The 20,372-nt window shown below is 40.8% G+C and overlaps 1 protein-coding gene across 1 annotated transcript in view; it reads left to right on the forward strand.

Annotated features, from left to right (window-relative positions):
- MAN1A1 (mannosidase alpha class 1A member 1) overlaps window positions 1–20,372 on the forward strand; it is a 238,586-nt gene that overhangs the window by 133,797 nt on the left and 84,417 nt on the right. The window contains exon 5 of the mRNA XM_083176799.1: window positions 11,016–11,110. Within this exon, the coding sequence (XP_083032925.1) occupies window positions 11,016–11,110 (95 nt within the window). The remainder of the gene's footprint in view (window positions 1–11,015; window positions 11,111–20,372) is intronic.

Below are 20,372 nucleotides of genomic sequence, written 5' to 3' on the forward strand. Positions count from 1 at the left end.
CTGCTCTCCTCCTAGCAATGAAATAATGTCCTTCTCTACATCCGTATCCCTGTCGCCAGTATTTGCATACACTTCAGTGGTGCATGCAGGGGGGAATATAAGGTCCCTAAAAGGGCCCCTCTTTCCATGGGTACAAGAATTGTAAGAATCGGCCCTGGGGAACCTGGAGATATCTGACTTCAAAGCCGTGGTCCCCATCCAAGCCTGTTAATTGCTTTTCCCAGTCAGATATTTCAGGTTCTGTTTGATGGCTTCTGAGGGTATATTCCAAAATCTGGGACTCTCCCCCTTTGATGGACACTAGTAGCTTGTCTCTTCTGTGCCCAGAACCAGAGATATCAGCCTTCCAGCAGCTTGTTACTGCTCCAGCTCCACACACCTGGTATGTAGTTTTATATTCTCATTGGCGGATTGCTCTGCCTCCTGAACTCTGATCCTAGTCCCCAGTACCATTTGGTAGGTGGGATTCTCTAGTTTTTAATTCCATTAAAAGCTAAGAAATCTAGTTCTGGGAACTGGATATATCTGCAGTCAAGCAAGCTGTCCTCCCACCAGAAAATTATGAATAATAAGCCCACTCCACTACACACCCCTCCTCTGCATATTAAACATCCTCTACCACCCTGGAAGTTATGTATCAGGGCCCCTTCATTCAGCACAATGCCCCCTTCTCCCACCCAATCTCCCACCATCTGTGCAGTAAAGGGGTAATTAGTGGAAATTACTGATCCAGGCCCTACACACTGAGCGGTTGACAGAATACCCCCTACCACCCGTGGGACATCAAAGCTTCTGCTCATAGCACCCCCCACCCCTACCACTGGAGGATAGGTAGGGGCCCCAATACATTGCTATGCCTAGGGGTCTACACTGCTGTTATGTATGTGTATAATATTATTATTATTATATACATTTGGTCTATCTATAATAGTTTAACTGACCCGGCATATAGTGGGTCACCTAAGTGTCCATCTCCGTGCTTTGCGCCGCCCCTCTGGAAACCCACTTTTGAAAATCCTGTGTTTGCCCCTGAGCATGTTCAGTAGACATTGCTCTGACAATGAACTTAAATAAAAAAAATGAATGTAAAGTAATAGTTCTTATATACCTTCTCAGTGAATATGTTTTCTCTAAAATCATTGTTTTGTGCATCTTTAAACATTTTAAAATTCATGACCTGTCTTTCAGGAGAAACATTAATTTTGCTCAGTTTAGAGATTACTTCAGTGCATTCTTCCCTCATTTATGTGTCTAATTCAAAGTGGCAGTTTAGTTACATGGCTGCCTTTATAATGGTTTCCTAATTTAATTTTGCTTCATATTATGTTTAGAAGCACAAAGGAACACAATGGAGAATAGTCACTCTATGCCTATACATTAAAGCAACAATAAGTGAATTACGTAGATACAAGAACATGTAAATATTCAGTGACTTTGGTTCCTATATTTTATACCGGATTTAAGCTTTGTAAAAAAATATATAAAATCTACAGAAGGTCACCTCTAAGGATTAGGCAGTAGGTAAAGGGTATCTCCTATGAAGTCTCTGTAATGGTCCTTTAGATACAGAGCCAGAAAGTGATTCACAATATCACAACAATTTTCTCCTTTTGATCTCCTTTTTATGGCGTTACTTCAAACTACAACTGGGCCAAAGAGGACTGATCGTAATATGGGAAATCCGATTTGTCAAAATCAAAATTTTTTCTGTGAAATTTGAAGTGGCAAATAAAACCAAAAAATATCAGTAAACACCATAAACTGTTGATTACCAGAGTAAACTTTTGATCCCAGATAATGTATGCCGCAGCCATCTTAATCTGAATGATGTTGGAAGGTACAGCTTCGATGTCACTTAGGTTTATATATAACATTTAAGAAGATGCAGTAATGAGTGGGCAGATTAGGATTAAGTACATTATACTACTTTATACATTAAATGTAATTACTAGTGTAAGCTGTATGACATTACTAGGTCATATGTCATCCAATGTATTTTTCAGACTCAGGGACAGATGCATCAAGCTTCAAAAAGTGAACTACGCACCGCTGGCGGAGCTGACCCAGGCAGCAGTGAGCGCTGAGCTTGTCCCGCTCCATGCATATGTAATGAGCGGGGACCCAGCGCAGTGCATATTTAATGAGCAGGTCCCCGCCCCATGTATATGTAATGAGGGGGACCTGCTCATTACATATACAGGGGGTGGAGACAGGATCATTCAATATGCACTGCACTGGGTCCCTGCTTATTAGTTATGTACATGGTGAGACCACCTCAGCGCTCACTGCTGCCTAGGTCACCTGTCAATTCAGCCAGTGGCGCCCACCGCAGACCTCACTGGCGCCGCTCCCCTAAGCCACCGAAGTGTCTGCTACATATGTAGCTACACCACTGTATTGATGCAAGTGCAGACCAGCAATCATATTACCTTTTGGGGCATACAGTATATAGACCTTTGGGATATCTTTTGCAGCTGTTATATGGCAGGTGTAAGTTTAAACTGATCATGAGAAACAGTAGTAAACCAAGCTCCAGTCTTATTTCTATGGGTGCCGGATGACGCTCCGAGTGGGGATCCCGACAGTCAGTATCCTGATGTCGGGATACAGACTGCCGGTGCTCCAACAGGGGGGATCCCGACTCACAGGGGCTATTCTCCCTTGTGGGGGTCCACGACCCCCATAGAGGGAGAATAGAACCTGTAGCAAGCCACCGGGCCCGCAGCGCGGTGAGCACAGTGAGCCCACAAGGAGCTTCTTTGCGCTCGCCTACCTGTTGAAGCACAGGCAGTCGGGATCCCCACTGTCAGAGCCCCATACCACAGCCGGTTTCTATACAGGTTCAGTCTCCCATATACTAAATACATAATATTTAAAGTGTGACTAAAATAGTGAAACCTTTTTGATTTCTGATGGTTCATTGTAATCAAACAATTAAAAATAGTGTATCAAATTACCTTTAGGCTATGTGTATAAAATGTACACAAAAGAAATGCACTGCATGTATGTACAGTATACAAACTTTAAAAATGCTATTTAAAATATCTTTAGGCTAGTGCAGAAGTTCTCAAACTGTGGGTCCTAACCTTCTCAGCATGGGGTCCCGACTCCATGTTGCTGATCATCAGGTTGATGATTTTTGTAATCTGTCAGTGATTCAAGGAGTCTGAAAAAGCTGTTGAATTGTCTTAGACTTTTCCCATCATGTTGTGCCTCCACAGTGCTGCCATGTATGTGCTGTCTGCTGACTACATATGTGATGTGATGACATCCTGCAGTAAATTGCCAAAGTCCCGTAATTATTTTTAGTGTCTGATGGGGTCCCAGAGCAAAATAGTTTGCGGACCCCTGGGCTAGTGTATAAGGTGTACATAAAAAGCATTGTGTTTGATATACAGTAGGTCCCATCCTCAAAATATCTCATTATGGTATTCAAATGTTCCAAAATATAAAAAAATAAATCTGATATCCCAAATACTTCTAGTCACAAGCATTTTGGATATGGAAGACTCAATCTATATATGCAAAAATAGGCAAAATGTCCATCCGCTTCTCTTTTGCATAATATACAGTATACTTGTCAGTCCCTATCTCTCTGATCATCACACAACTTTCAATGCAAGACTAATAATACACAGGTGAAGTGTTCAGAGAAGCTATATTACGAGTTAATAATTAAAATGTATGCGTAAACTCATGCTAATGACAAAACTGGTCCTCGAAATTCAAATCTAGTCATAAACTAATTCTAACATTTTCCCTAATATTAACACATGCAGATTTTTCAGAGCTACTGTATAATCTTTCACCAGGTTTAAATATCCAGCTGCAAATATCAAAGTATTTGTTACTATGACCCCATAAAGAAATTTGATAAATTCTTTGAAAGTCTCCTGTGTGAACAAGCATTAAATGAAGACCTTAAACAGCCCAAGGATATGCACATGTCGCAACCCAGTATGCTCAGACAGGGAATCCTGGTATGTCCAGCAATGTCATAGGTTGCCTACCCCTACAACAACCTAACACACTTTTTGATTAAAACACACCAAGGAACTTGAGGTGGTAGACACATGTCGCAGCATCTTGGACTAGCAGTCCAGAAACCAGCTACATCCGTCCTTGTACCTGCTCCAATCGGTGTGTTTGCTATCACACACCTGGAGAAAGATTGGAGAACCTGACGTCAGCACGCACCGTCACATTCAGTGAGCCACAAACAGAACTCCGGTGGGAGCAGGAGCACGAGGTAGCACAGGTGAGAGAAGCGCTAGCCACCTCGCTGCAGTATCATTTGTATGCAACATTGTACAACTGGTGAACGATACTTAATCAAATACTTCACTCGGTGGGTACCGCAGCCCGGCACCACTGTAATTGTGATTGAGCAGGTCTCGATTTGGAGATCTATCCATTCTTATTTTGAGCCGGCAAATACAATATACAGATAAAAAGTAATCTGTGCTGGATTATGGACTGGGTATCAATTTATATAGCGATATATACACAAAATTATCCCAAGGCTCATTTTTAACTATATGAATTTCTTATATTATATTAACTTTGATCAATAATGTATTGCAATTGTTGTTTTGTAGGTGGCCGCCTATAATATGTAATTTTTTTTATTGCTTAATAATAAAATGATACTAATTATATTAATTAATACGCTGAGTGTCCGTGTGAAGTGCATTCATCTGTGGTGCCTAAAATTAATAGCGCAGAAACTTGTGCGATATGTGCCCTTTTCATCCGATTCCAAGGCATTGGGCAAACGGATCTGATGAAAAGGCCTTAAATTGCTTTGGTTTAACATCTGATTCCGATGTGGTCCCATAACTGGATATGGTTAGTGCTGCACCAAGGATCCATTGGATCCTGCAGCAGGGAATGGTATTGTATGTGATATATTGCATGCAAAAGGTCCTCATGCTATATAGCGCATGCAATCCTGCCGCCCAGAACCTTCCCTGGCGGCTAAAGGGTGGATCAGCAGTGACATCTGCCCTTTAGAGAAGTCTCTGTAGTGCGTGGGGGCAATAGAAATCCACCTGCCTTTTTTAGCTTCTCACACATATGCCAGTATGCTAATGTTTTTCTATTCTGTTACATTATTGCTTTTTTGCAGTGGAAGTGCGGTTCTGTGAAGGCAGGCAGACCTGGGTCAATAATTGCTTGATAGGACATTATTAACATTCATTTTTCTAAAACAACTAAATCTTTATATATCGGAGATGGTGGTTTCGATTTGCTAAAGGTGTCATGGCATTAAGTCACTAAATAGCATTAGAATTAAAAGTGTCAAATTTATGAGGCAAAGAATGAGCATTCTGCATGCAGTGTTTACTGTGATGAGCGTCTAATTGCAGTTCCACATCCCGGCTCCTATTTGTTCTCTCCATCAGCCTTACTGCAAATCACTGCTCACAAGCAGTCTGTTTCAGAGAATGGTTTATATGCAAAGTAGCACCTTTTTGTTCATACCTCAGCTCACATTAATATAATGACTGTTTGCTGCTGCAGTTTTTGTTCCATACACAGCGCTAAATGTTATAAGAAAATTGGGAACCAGATGCTTGAAGCTTGACAGAGAGTATGGGATAAAAGATGCTTTCGATTACTGGCAGATCTAGGGATTGCTCATTGAAGAGGCAGCTGTGCTCTTTTGGAATACAGTCTTAATACTGCTGACCTTTTCTCAGTATTGTTTGCATTGTCATTTATTTGTGCCCACCACCCAAAACCAGGCATTTAATAAACCATAAAAATTGCTTTAAATGTATTTGCTTCATACCAAAAATAAATGTACCAAAAATAAATGTACCATAAAAGCACAAATATAATCTCCCCTAAAAACAACTACACCACATATAAGGGATATTCAATGTGAGGGTCACGGCAGTCGAGCTTGCTCGACCTCAGTGACCCAGTCCCATTCTCGGTCAGCTCGACCGAGAACATACAGGTGGAATTCATTTCCCACCTGCCTGGGAGCGAGAAGGGGGCGTGGCCGTGACTTGCAGCTGGGAAGAAGCGAGCTGCAGCCGGCAGCTCGTCACTTCCCGGCCGTTCTCGGCAGAACGAGCCCGACAGCTTGTGATGTTGGACTCGTTTTGCGAGATACCCTGCTCAATGCTGTCGGGGAAGACCGCATTGAATAGGGCCCGACGGGAGATGCTCGCTGGAGATTGAATACCCCCCTTAATGATGGTAGTTAGATTTGTTTCTGTGCAGGGTAAATACTGGCTGCATTATTTTACACTGCAATTTAGATTTCAGTTTAAACACACCCAAATTTAACTCCTCTCTGCACATTTTACATCTGCCCCACCTGCAGTGCACATTTGCCCATTTTGAGAAAGATTTGTACTGCGATCAGATCTGAATAAGGGCCGAAACCTGTATGGAACTCACAGTATATTACGTTTACCTGCAGAACATTTACTTTGTTTTCTGTAAATAGTTAACAACATAATCAAATATTAATAAAACAAATCATAACCTTCCAAATCATTTCCCATTGTTGAGATTACTAAGTTCCCTGGGTACACACTTATTAGCTCCAATGCAGTTTCGTCCTATGGTCATAATCACAGTATACAATTAGCAGCCGTTTTTAATCACCTGAAAATAGACCCACGATTGGGCAAAAACGCATAGAATCGTGAGAAAAAAAATCCCCAACCTCATGTGTCTTGTTGCTGATCTCAGTGGCTGCTTATAGGCAATTATAAAGCTTTTTAGGTACTTGGGTATTATCTGGGCTCCCGATATTTTCATTGTACAACCAAAAATCGCATCGCATTGCATGTGACCATATCACATGCGATGTGATGCGATTGGACCCGATTTTTAATTGTACAGGCACCCAGATGCCTAATGTTAAATGCCCCCCCAGACCCGATTTTTTTTTTTTTTATTGTACACCCACCCTGATGGGTAATTACGATGTTAAATGGCCCCCCATTGTTAACACTACCCCACTAACAACGCCAACCCAAAGTGTGGAGAGCGCAGCGGTACGCGTCCTCCGTCATTTTCATACCCCCACTATCCACGTCGGTGTGGAGTTGATTTTATATAGTGTGGCGAGCCACTGAGCCCGAAGCATGGTGAGCGCAGTGGATTACTTCACATATATTCTGCATCCCCTCGCGGGGCTTGCTACGCTCGCCACGCTTCGGGCCCGGTGGCTCGCTGCGCTCACCACACTATATAGAATAAACTCCACGCCGACGTGGATAGTGGGGGTATGAAAAGGTCGGAGGACGCATACTGCCGCCCCTCGCGGGCTCGCCACGCTTCGTGTTCGTGTTGATACTAGGGTGGCATTAACAATGGGGGGGGGGGGGATTTCACATAGTAATCACCCATCAGGGTGCCTGTACAATGTAATATTGGGTATAATCGCATAATGGCATGCAACGTGATACTAAAATGGTATACTCTGCCCGGGAAAGCCTCAAATCGGGTACAATCGCATTGCATGCCTTAATTAGTGGCATGCGATGCGATATATCGGGTGCCCAGATAATACACAAGTACCGCTTTTTATATACCTGATCACAGTAGGTTGTTGAGGGGGCATACTGCATCGGGGATAATAGAGTTGTCCCAAGCAAACCTATTATCAGCAATGAATTGCCGATGCTAAAGGATACCCCCTTAGTGGTATACCCAGCCCAACATCACTGCCGGCAGGAACTGGTATGCGGCTTGCCAATGCCAGGTCCAACGGCTGGCGGGGCCATGTTAAATTCACGTCATCAATAGCGACATCCCTTGTGTCGCATAGCAGATGGTGGATGTCATTAGCGACATTATAGGTACACACTAGATGACCCAAGCAGATATGTCACTGTTCCGTGCAGTCGGTCATCGTATTGTCTGATGGTGTGCACCCAGTTTTAGTGGGGATTTCCAAATTATTTATTTTTATTTATATGTTTGGATGTTTAAGCATTACTCTCCACATAATGACTTTTGCATTATACAGTACCAGTTTTGTATGTTATATGCAAAACTATATGATGATCATTCTGTAAACTATATAATTGTCATATTGTCTGTATTGTAAAAAAAGGGACACTAAACCTGTGGAGTCGCAGATTCTTAGGTTGCACAATGAATAGTTATGAAAGAGAAATTGACTGTCTCTGTCCATTTTTTTTCTTTATTGACATTAAGATTCTGGTTATGGACTCCTGGGATCTGGTTCTGTAAGAAAGTGATGCATCTTCTTTAGTGACATGTCTGGTCCCATCAGTTTGCCTAATGCTAAACATAGGATCGGCTTTTGTTTTGACAGCCTTAATAGTGTACATCTTCACAATAAAATAAAAAATAATTCTTATGGGTTCTTATTTCATTACTGCCTGTTTGTTGGTGCATGGGGTGACATAATTCCAGAGAAATTGGTGATTTTTTTCATTCCAAAATAGATCATGAGATGTATATTTGATAAATAATGCTTTTTATGTGCACAGACAAAAGTAATGATTATCTGTCAGTTTTAGAAGACGGGCTTCTTTCACAGATGTTAATGTATGCTTTCTGTATTCAATTGTGAAATAGTTTTGCCTACCCCTGCACATTATGCCTGACATTAGCCGATATAGACTGCCTGAGTTCATCCTGTTTTGTACCTGTACTAGAATTTCTAATACCCAGTGTGTAATTTTCCTGATGTCTGTTATTTTTGTTTTGTCAATATCTGTTTGCTGTAGATTACTCTAAATATGTAAATCTTGGAGTGATTCCAATCTACAATATTTCTCTAAAACCTTATGAATGATGTGGTCCCAAAGATATTAATTGGGACATATGCTAAGTTAGATACTCTTTATCTGTGCTATTTGACAGTTACATCAAGCGTTCCCCCCCCCCCCCCCCCCCCCGTGTCCATTCCCTGGCTCAATCCGGTCTGTTCCAGCATCATAGCATTGCTCACACCGGGCCTTTTCTCTCCCAGATTGAGACTTAACATATTATTCACTCACTGGTCGCTTACTGCAACTTCTCGTCACTGGACTCCCACTTTACCAGCTTGGTCCCCTCCAGTCTGTAGCCAAAACTGCAGCTAGACTTCTTTCTCTCCCACCACTCCACTGGCTCCCATTCTTATACAGAATCTACTTCAAACTCCTCACCCTTTTGAACTCCACTGCTCCCTACATCTCCAACCTCCTATCCCCACACACTCCCTCCCGCCCTCTCCGGTCCGCCAATGACATTTGCATCTCCTCTACCCTTGTCAATGCATCCCATGCGCATATGCATGGGTTTGCCTGCACTGCCCCACTTCTCTGGTTAGAGTGCTCACACTTTTAGTACGCTCTCTCCAACCTTGCAATGCTTCAAATGTTCACTGAAAACCCACCTGTTCATCAAAGCATACCCTCCTGAATAACCTAGTACAGATACTTCTCTCCATACCTACCACTTTATGTCCTGGGCATCCCTGCCAAGCTCACTTCTTGCCTTTTTGAACCTCATTTTGCCTGCCTGTCTCTCTGTTCCTCTAGACTGCAAGCTCCTTGGAGCAGGGCCCTTTCCCCTCCTGTTCTCACTTCCCTCTTGCATTTAAATTACTGCGTTTAAATCAGGGCTTGACAATTTTTCTTAAAATCTAGGAGCCAGGATAAAAGTGTAGGAGCCAGACAATCTGAAGGCCCCCATACACTAGTCCGACTTGTCCTCAGGACAAGTTGGACCCAATTTCCCCTGAGCTCCCCTGACAGCTCCCCAGGAGATCTTGCGAATGATTAGGCCATGGGTCCTCAAACTGCGGCCCTCCAGATGTTGTGAAACTACAAATCCCAGCATGCCTTGCCACATTTTAGCTATAAGGGAGTGTTAACACTGTGGCAAGGCATGCTGGGATTTGTAGTTTCACAACATCTCGAGGGCCGCAGTTTGAGGACCCATGGATTAGGCCCTTGATGTGCCATTTTTAATATGCATGCTATTTATTGGGGAGCTAGGCAGTGACAGGGTCTGGGCTGCACTGAGCGCCCAAGGGGTGTGGTGCAGGCAGTCCGGAGTGTCCGGGAAGAGCTGAGCGGACCTGCGGCCAGCGGAGGCAGAATTTTTTTTCAATATTCAAAAGATAGGCCGGACGCTGATTGGCTAAGTGTACTCTATCTCTCTGCCAATCAGCAGCAAGGAGGTTGGTATAGAATGATGGGAGATGCACTGCTGTTATCTTTCAGCAGGAGAGGGGGGTCAGGCTTTGCTGCCGCTGACCTCCAGAGGGCACAGGGGGGTACTGGTCTGCCCACAACCAGATTCTGCTTCCTCCCTGCTTAAAAATCTAGTCGCCAGGAGGCAGAATCTGGTCGCCATGTCGACCTGGCCCCTGGGATTTGTCGAGCCCTGATTTAAATTACTGCTCTTATTCACTTATCTATATCCACATCTCTTCTAACTTTTCTAACCTCTCTATATGACTGGCAACTTGCCTCTTGTAACATACAGACTGCTCCTCTGCATCCCTACATCTCAGCTGTATTGTGTACTAAGAATTGTGCTGCTAATTGTTACCTGTGCTCTGTTTTTGTTCTTCAGTTACTGATATGATGTGTGTACCCTGTATTGTTCCAATATGTGCCCTGTGTACTGTACCGCTTGTGGCACCTGTATAAATAAAATGTAGTAATAATAATATCAAAATAGATATCCTAGAGAAATCATTTTTCTCAACAGTGTCTGCAATCACTCAGTAAAAAGCAAGGGTCTAACCTGCCAGTATGTGTACAGTGGCGGCATCCATTGGTGCTAGTCTGCACACAAGATCTCAGAATGTTTGCAAGAGCTTGCGCATGAGCATACAGACTTTCAAGAAGCAACATATCCGCACTAGGCTGATGCATTGTGGGCCATGCACAGATTGCCAGAGGGGAATATTCTCTACTCTACATTGGCGTTATTGCGTCTTGCTTTGCCATAATAAGTGCAGCTACAGTATAATAGACCCCCCTCCCTGGAGTGTGATTTCATTGTTTATTTATTTACAGGTATTTCGCAGCAAAGCCATTGAATTGGGAGAAAAACTTCTGCCTGCTTTCAATACTCCAACTGGAATTCCATGGGCACTGTTAAACATTAAGAGGTAAATTTACATAAAATATGTTCCTTTTGGCCTACTTTATCTTCCACATTTCCTTTTGCTTTCTCACTTTTACATGTGCTTAAGTGTGTCCATGTGACTAGTGTCATACTGACAGATGTCTGCTAAAAGGGAGTAGTTCCTCAGTCTGCACTCTGCGCATACCCGCTGCAGCTCCAGAAAATGTACCAAAGGCCTTTCTTTTTCTTTTCTTTTTTAAGGTTTTGTCAGTAATGTTGTTTTTGCTCAATAAAATGCCAGCTGTAGCTATTGCAGGAAGGATAATAGAGACAGAGGAGAAACTGAAACTTTAGTATGTATTTTGAAGGTTTATACAGATCATTTTTCATAATCTGTTCTGGCATACAGATGTGTTCTCATACATCTTTGCTGCAGTTGTGCCAAACAGCCAGTCTGTGTATATTTGTGTACGACTCAAGTCTCTGATCTGTATATGAAATGCAACAATGTAGCACCTGTACATTTTTCCATATCAAGTTCTGTTGCACTTCATACACAGAGTCCATCGCACATATATATACATGTCCCGTATCAAGTTAATCTGCACAGTTTACTGGTGTCCCCGTCTCATCGCGTTGCGACTTATGGATGAAACTGTTTAATATGTTTATACTGTTAAAAAAAGAAAATTAATTTTCATTGCATTGATTTTTGTGTGCTTGTTTTTTGCGTCCGTCTGATAATAGTATTATAAACTTTTCGCCTTTTAGTACTGATGTGATTTTGTGCCTTCCTTGACCAGTGTTTTAATACTCTGAGGAAGTATTCAATGTGACAGTCAAAAATATCTGCGCACACACCTATTCAATATCTGTTGTTTCAGCCTTTTCTCCCCCATGCAGAGTCAACCTTTTTTAAAAGTCGAATTTGCATAGTCCAAAACGGCCGATAGATTGTTGAACCTGCAGCTGTTTTTGACAAAGGATCACGAGTTTTTGCCTAGACCAGTGTTTTCCGACTGTCTTTAAAAAAGAGATTGAATACCCCCCCTCCCCCCCCCCCCCCCCTCTGCTTCTATAAACATGGATTCTAAATATACAGATGTGTATACATACATCTATCCAATACCGGCACTTCAGTGTCGGTATAACAGTCACATAGAAATTGTAAACTGTTTTTATTTTCTTATTTGTACATTAACGGAAATTATGTACCTTTTCTCCTAAAAGGAGGAGGGAGAACCATAAAAACAGTTTTAAATATAAAAGTGAACCGACAAAAATAATAATATATTATTTAATGAAAGATTGAGGTGGTCTTATTTGAAAGATCAAGTATGGATTCAAAGGCAAATTTGTACAGGGAACTGGTAGTTGTATAAGACCTGATGTGAGATTCTTTGCTTTCTAGAAGTAGTTCTGCAACAGAAATTTTATGTCCTTTGTAATAAAAGGGTTAAAGCACTTGTAACCATAAATAACTGTATTGTGTTTGGCACTTTAAAATAGTGTGCTGTCATCCTTCTTGCAAAATTGAAGAGTTAAATGGTTTTCTCTTTTCATTGATTTGCAAATGGTACATGTTTTAAAACCACTGTGACCATGCAAGAGCCTTGCACAGCAATCGAGTATCACTTTGTGGTATCTCTTGCTCTATTTGCTCAAATAGGGCTTGTCTAGGTAGATAATTGCTTTTTCAATGTACAGTACTTTTACAGTACCGTTTAGAACGCAATGAAAGTAAACTGCAGATACATTTCTACAAGAATCCATTGACCTCTGCATAGACATCCCACCTGGATAGCAATAAAATTAGCTCACAGGGGTAAACACAAGGTGAGCTAGTGTAATTTAAATACATAAAGCAATGTTTCCAAAATGTTTTGAATCACTGCACCATGAAGTATCAGAATTTGTTCCCTGGTACCCCTAGGATAAAGTTTCTTATTCAAAAACTTAAACTAAAAATATTAAACTAAATATTTTTAGGTCATCCTTAGGTTTTATTATTTTGTGGGGATGGACAGGGTACAATTATGTTTGTCCACATAGTTTGATTTGCAGCCACCAGCACTGGTTTTGTCTATTATGATGACCATAAACAATTAGCATTGCTCCTGACTTAACAGCCCAAGGCACCACTGCAAAGGTTCCAAGGCACCCCAGGATGCCACGGCACACAGTTTAAGAATCACTGACATAGAGCCTAATCGAATCACAATAATATATGTCTGTAATGCAAATCCCTACAAAATAGCATTTAAACAATGTGCCTTTTACATCATCGCTGTCCATACACGCTGGGCAAAGTCGCCCAGTGTGCATGGACCTTTTATACAGGTTCTGTGTTTTTATCTCACAGCATCGGACAAAAACCAGAGCATTGTGCCAGCGGAGCAGAGGGCAAGCGTAAGCGGGTGGTCTGATCGCAGACCATAACCCAGCCCCCTACAGGCACACTCCAAACATGTTTTCAGAGTTGTTAACCTAAAAAGTTTGATTGTGAATACAGTATTAAGATGTTAAATCTGTAGGGGAAAAAGAAACCATATTTTCAACATTGTTTTGTTTTTGTTGTGTGCTTGAAAACACATTCATATAGATAGATAGTATCGATCTAGTTTTTGTTCAAATTTTATGTATTCACTTAAATCATTAGCTAGTATTTGTAGTAGTATGTATTGCTTTGTGTGTATGGGATCATGCTACAGCTGTTCTCTTGGATCACAAGTTATATGAGTGTTCCTTGTCCTCCAGTAAACTGCACATCCTTTACTTGTTGATTAGACATTGGTATACATTACATATTGTGCATGTGGGTACAAGAACAAATTAATTTTATAGTTCATTTTTATAGCAGCTCTTCATGCTGTAGTAGACAAACTTACAAACCTTGCAAATATGACTTTGGAATTATGAAGGAAAATGTTAAAAAAAATTGGTTCTCTTTGTAAAAGGAGACTTTAAAGGTTTAAGATGCAATTAAGACACCATACTGATGTTGTGCGTGTGGTGTGTGGTCAGGGTTTGTCTGGTTCTATTTATTCTTTAGCAAAAATCCTAAACTTCTTTCCTAATCTAATTAATTACACATGTATAGAGTTCTTGAGTATTTGTCAGACAATAGTCTCTGTGAGAAGAAATTGGCCTCCAGAAGATCTGATAGTATAAGCTCTGTGTTGTGTAATTGCTTCATAACAAACCATCTTTATCTGGTTTAGGATTATAGTTATACGATTCTATCTTAAAATAGTTTGCTCTGTAAAAGTTGTTGATTATGGTTAGAGATTGCTAGTGAGGCAATACTGAAATGGAGCCTTCTAATCGGCATGGGATTCAGACAAAGGAATTGCATATCCTGTCGTGATTTGTTAAGGAGATTGCTCAGTTTTCTTTTCCACTTAAACATGCTATTTAGCTGCGCTAATCAGAACATTATAACCGTAGCTGACAAATATGCTCATTTCATCGGAGACAATGGCACCTGTTGTCTTCAGTTGGTTTAATCATTTGTACAACACTTCATTGTTTCTACAGGTATCATTATGTTGGTGTTTCAAGCAGGTAAATTGTAGAAGTGCTTTGCTTGATTAAAATCTGCTTTAATACATTTTTATATTTTGGGGTTTCCGCTCTATTTACAGGCAAGATCGTAAGTGTGCTATTATCTGTAAATTATAACTTTAGTTGGCTTACTTTCAGTACTTTGAAGGCATTTTCTTAACGTGCCTGTAACCTAGCGTTTATAAAAATAGTATGTAATGTTCTCTAAATTATTCAGCATAACTAGAAGTCTATAATAGGGATGATTGAACACTACAGATGGGGCCGTTCTCCCCTTTGCCGCCAGTGCACCATATCTAAGTATCTGGCTGAAGGGGATGTGCGAGTGTCTCACATGCTTGCGTGTCCCATTGCCGAGAATAGGGTGTGTGAGTGCCCCATTCTGGCAGGTGGCACGATGGGAGCCACTCTTGAGTGGCCCCATGTGTATGCAGAACAAGTGTTTAGTGTGAATGCTAGATCACTCGCAGATAGCCCATAATTGCTAAACATTATGCGGCACGACAATCATGTTTATCCCTAACTGGAGAACGCATCGTTAACAATAAATTGGGTACACACTGATTGATATGCATGATTATATTGTTAATGCATATCATTCATGAAAATTGTATAGTGTGTGTTTGTCCAGCTTTAGAGAATGTTATTTCACATCTCATTCTAGCTGGGGTTCACAGTATAATATTATTCAGCTGAAGAAATAAACCATGGACACTTTAAAACATTTATGTATGCAACCAATACTGCTGAAAGTTTGTTTAGTAGTTTTAAAGGTAGGTAGTTATCATTTTGTAGAATTTTCTTTAATTCCCTAAACTTTTAGTCCACCATTGCTTTTGCTGATATATATATATGTGTGTGTGTGTGTGTATAATTATTTATCAAAAGAAAAGAGGGAGCGCACACATGAGCAAAGTAGTGACCAGTATTAACTTGGAAAAAGTGTAGGCTCACATACAATTCAATAAACAGTAGTCAGCATGGGGAGTATTCACCGCTCGCTAAACAGCCTGCAGCACGCGGACTAGAGGATATCCAGCAGAACCGGCACAGAAGGATTGGCGGCAGCGTTCTCTGCACTCGGACCACGGACGGACTGGAAGCAGGGATCCGGTACATCAGACTACCACGCCCAATGCGTTTCGTCACAAAACTTTGTCAGGAGAAATGCTCCTGTTGACATCAGCAGGGGATCTGTGTCTTGTTGCTGACGCCGGATGGAGGCTAGGTGTATGCGCCCACAGTGCAGATGTGCTGTGGGCAAGGCACTGATGGGATGGCACACACCTAGTTATGGCCCTGCATACTCCAATAGTTTTTAATTTAATCACTTTACAGATATGAAGCTTTGTTTTAAAAAGCTGTAAGAATATCAACACATTTCTCTACATCTGTGTTTAAGGTTTGGGGTAGTCTTCCTATTCTCAATTAAAAAGAATGAAACCTTTCAATTGGGTAATCTCTGGCCTAAATAAGATAACCGATGAAATGTTAAGAGGAGCCTGTGTCAGTTTAAGAAATTAAGTTTTAACTATATGGATTCTTTAAAAAAATATATTTTATGGCTCCGAAATATGATACATTTCAGCCATTTTTTGACATTTACAAAGAATGAAATGGGAAAGGATACGTTGCAGCATACGTATTTGTTTTATGTTATCTTAAGCAACAATGGTATGAATCAGGTGCAGTTATATTCTGAGAATTCTTAAGAAATGAACACACGGGGCTCAGCCCAGCAATTTTTGGTTGATCCCCATGTGTATAAAGATGTAGTTAAGCCGTCAGAGATGGCAAACTACATCCTGCCAGCTCCGGGAGTCACAGCCAAATACACAGTGTAGCAAGCATATTCTTGCCTGCACTGATTATTTTGCCGGGCGATAGGGATGTTGCGGGGCCGCGCATTGCTATCACCCACTGTGTACACATGGGGCGATTCAGGCAAGCCTACTAAGCAATTTTGAGGATTTAGCCAAAATTGCTTAGAAGAATACATACATCAGGGGTATTTAACACTCGGTCCTCCCGCTGCTGTAGAACTACATATTCTAGCATGCATTGCTACAATTTTGCTGTTGCAAGTAAAGCATTCTAAAACTATGGCAGAAAATGCTGGGGTGAATAGTAACAGCAGTTGGAGGGTCTCATGTTGAAAACCCTTTCATCCTGTTTAAATAGTTCACTTAACATAATAAAAAATTAAAATGGCTACGGATAAGATTATTTTTTAAATGTCTGCAATTTTGCATGCTACTTAAGTCTTCAAATTGTGCTTGCATGTTTATATGTTATATGTTTATTGCATGTTTTATACCCTCCATTCATTTTGTGATTATGAAACATGGATTGACATTTACAGACATTTCTTCTTGACACTGTCAAATTATTATGTCTATAAGAAGAATGCGTTTCTAACTACTTTTATTAGATGCGCCAAATCTAGATTGCGCATTAATTGGACAAACTCCTGAGTGCTACGGTAACCTTTGTTTTTAGAATAAATATTTTTGTATAATGTCTCTTTACAAAAATCTACGTTACTACTAATCCAATTTTAGGGTTTAGGTTTCCAATTACAATTTAGTTAAAGCCAGCAGTCAAATTTAATTTTGAACCACTTCAGAACAAAACAAAATGGCATTGGCAGGCAAGTTGGCAGTAATGTAAGCAAAGCTATTAAATAAGCCTGTTTTTTTAAATGAATGTTTCACTTTACTTTGCTCCATTTTACAGCATTTCTAATCGCATTTGTCCTCAACTCTTGAAAAATCCATTATTAGATATCTTTAAAAACCATTTCCTTACCAACATTGTCTATATTGTTTCTGTAAAATTACCAGTTCACGCTGCTTCAAGGTCAATCCGATACTAGATGTAATTTGAAATGCTGTGTTTAGTAGAGAAAGTGCTACCCTAAAATGAATTGCATTTATCGATTTTCAAGTGTTTTTAACTAGCATTTTTAAGTATACAGGTCCCATGTGTTATGCAAGATGGCCACCGTAAGTGGCCCCTTATGCAAGATGGCCACCGTAAGTGGCCCTTGTGCAACTTTTGGTTGCATGTCATCTACAAATACCAGCCACTCATGGGACACTATCACCTTTACTAATCATCCACAGGTGGTAACAATATCTTCTTAATACCAGCTACAGTATATTGTCTAATAGGGATGTATTTAGGAATGCACTCTTTCAGCTATAGAAGTTTACAAGTGCAATCATTCATTGTTGTTTTTAATGTGTGATATATAGAAGTATATATAAAATTCTCAATTAAATATATTAGTTGTAAAGACAATCCAATGTTTTCCTTTTTTTTTTTTTTTACATTTCATTAGCGCTTCTTTTTACTTGCCCTAACACAAGATGGCCACCATTCCAACCACACATACTCGTTGACCCCTGGGGCCTGATTCAGATGTGAACGTAGATGTTATTGATGCTGCTTACATGGAAGCAGCAGTGATGAGTCTAATATGGTAATCCGTCTCCTATGTTTCCCTCCCCTCAGTGGTGGTGATATTTGCAAAATGGAGGCAGTTGCTGCTCCCTAACACCCCCACCAGACTGTCAATGCACATATGCGGTACATTTCTATTGCCTGGGCAAAGTTCCAATCATCTATATTTTATGCTATGTGTACCGTTTATACTCTACTCCACATCTCCTGGTGTGCAGTGGGTTGGTTCTAGTACAAATGTGTCCTAATATATCCTTGCTGCAGTCACCCTAAACAGCCCTTGTAGTCACACAATGCTGTGGCATGACTTTGTAGCGTAGAGCATCTTTTCAGGTGTTCCAGATTCTGTACAATAATATGCTAATCCTACACTCATTGACAAATCTTTATTTTTAAATCCCTTACCATGGTTGCTGCTACCAGTGTCTGGTAATGTGTCATTAATCTAGTTTGTTTGATTTGTTGTTTGCTTAATTAGTGGATTTGCAGAAGATAATTTGAAGCTAAGCCGTCGCTTACTCATATACCCTGACAGTATCTGGAGTAGCCTCTAATGACAGTTGCGGATGGCCTACTCTAAAGAGATAGAGGGACAGATTTATTAAGCTTGTGAAGTGATAGTGTCTGGTTTTTATCGCCGGCCTATCCGCTTCTAAAGGTGGCCATACACACGCAGATTTATCTTCAGATCTGGCTGGTTGGAACAAAAACATGGTTATGGATAAGAGGAAATGACAGTTGACCATTTGCTTGGAAATGCTGTCAAACTGACAAACTGTCACTCATCCATAACCATGTCTTTGTTCCAACCAGCCAGATCTGAAGATAAATCTTACTAGTGTATGGGTATCTTAACACTAGGATCTGATGGATGCGGGGTAACACTAGAATCTGATGGATGCGGGGTAACACTAGGATCTGATGGATGCGGGGTAACACTAGGAGCTGATGGATGCGGGGAAAGACAAGGGAACACTAGGATCTGATGGATACACAAGGTAAAGGTGGCCATACACACGCAGATTTATCTTCAGATCTGGCTGGTTAGAACAAAAACATGTTTATGGATAAGAGGAAATGACAGTTGACCATTTGCTTGGAAATGCTGGAAAGCTGGAAAACTGACTAACTGTCACTCATCCATAACAATGTTTTTGTTCCAACCAGCCAGATCTGAAGATAAATCTTACTAGTGTATGGGCACCTTAATTGTGAAGTTACAGGCTTGGCTTGAAAAATTACAGGTAGGAGCTGGTTGGCCGGTGATAACAACAAGATACTTTATCACTTAGCCGAGCTTAATAAATCTACCCCATAGTTTTATACAGCATGTCTATGTAAATACAGCAGTAGTGTTATTATAATGTTCCAGTGAATGTTTGGTCTTGAAAGAGTAAAAGCAGGTGGTGTGGGGTTTATTATCCAGAATACACTTGGCCTAGTATTTCCAGAATTATGATCCTATGATCCATTGCCTAAAATATACTTTATTATGTTTAAGAATTGCCCTATTACAAATGTCCATTTTCTTTGCCCGGCTCATTAAACGGTCTAGCAGTTCTCACAGTGACCGTATTATGAAACACTGGAGGGGGGTGTAATAGGATGTGAGAATCGTTAAATTATGGTTTGTGAGTGCAAATTCTCTCGCTTTCTGATTCTCATACCCCATTACACACATATACATATATATATATATATATATATATATACACACACACACACACATATGCAGGAACAACTGGGTATGGACAGGGTCAGCCAACCAGGCTGGCTGACCCTGTCCATACCCCGGTTGTTCCTGCGCTGCTGACTTCTAGATACTTTAATGATAAACGCTCCTTGATAAAGGTCCATGTTGGGACCGAAACGTCGGAGCATACATACCTCAGATGTATATAACCTTGTTGAACCAGTTGTGATAAAAAGCAAACGGGTATTTTAATCCAAGGCTGATTTGTGATTTCGGAGAGTGCTCCACTTCCGCACATTGTTGTGTGGATTATCTGGACTATTTTTGGGTACATGCAGTTGCATGCACCTTGGCCGGGCACCCCGCTGTTGTCTTAATTGGGTGAGAGTGCGGTCTTTCCACATTTATTTATTTATATATATATATATATATATCACCAAAAGAAAAGTCCAATTAGCGCGCAAGTCCTTGTTCTTTTTAAATAGCAGGAATGAAACTGGCTTCTTCCACACAGAATATCACAGCACTTCAGATCATATGAGACCGGCAGCTTCCTCAAATTACCCTTGCGGGCACCTGGATT

Source organism: Crinia signifera, chromosome 3 (genome assembly GCF_055691185.1).
Source record: "Crinia signifera chromosome 3, ASM5569118v1, whole genome shotgun sequence".
In the NCBI taxonomy this organism is placed as follows: Eukaryota; Metazoa; Chordata; class Amphibia; order Anura; family Myobatrachidae; genus Crinia; species Crinia signifera.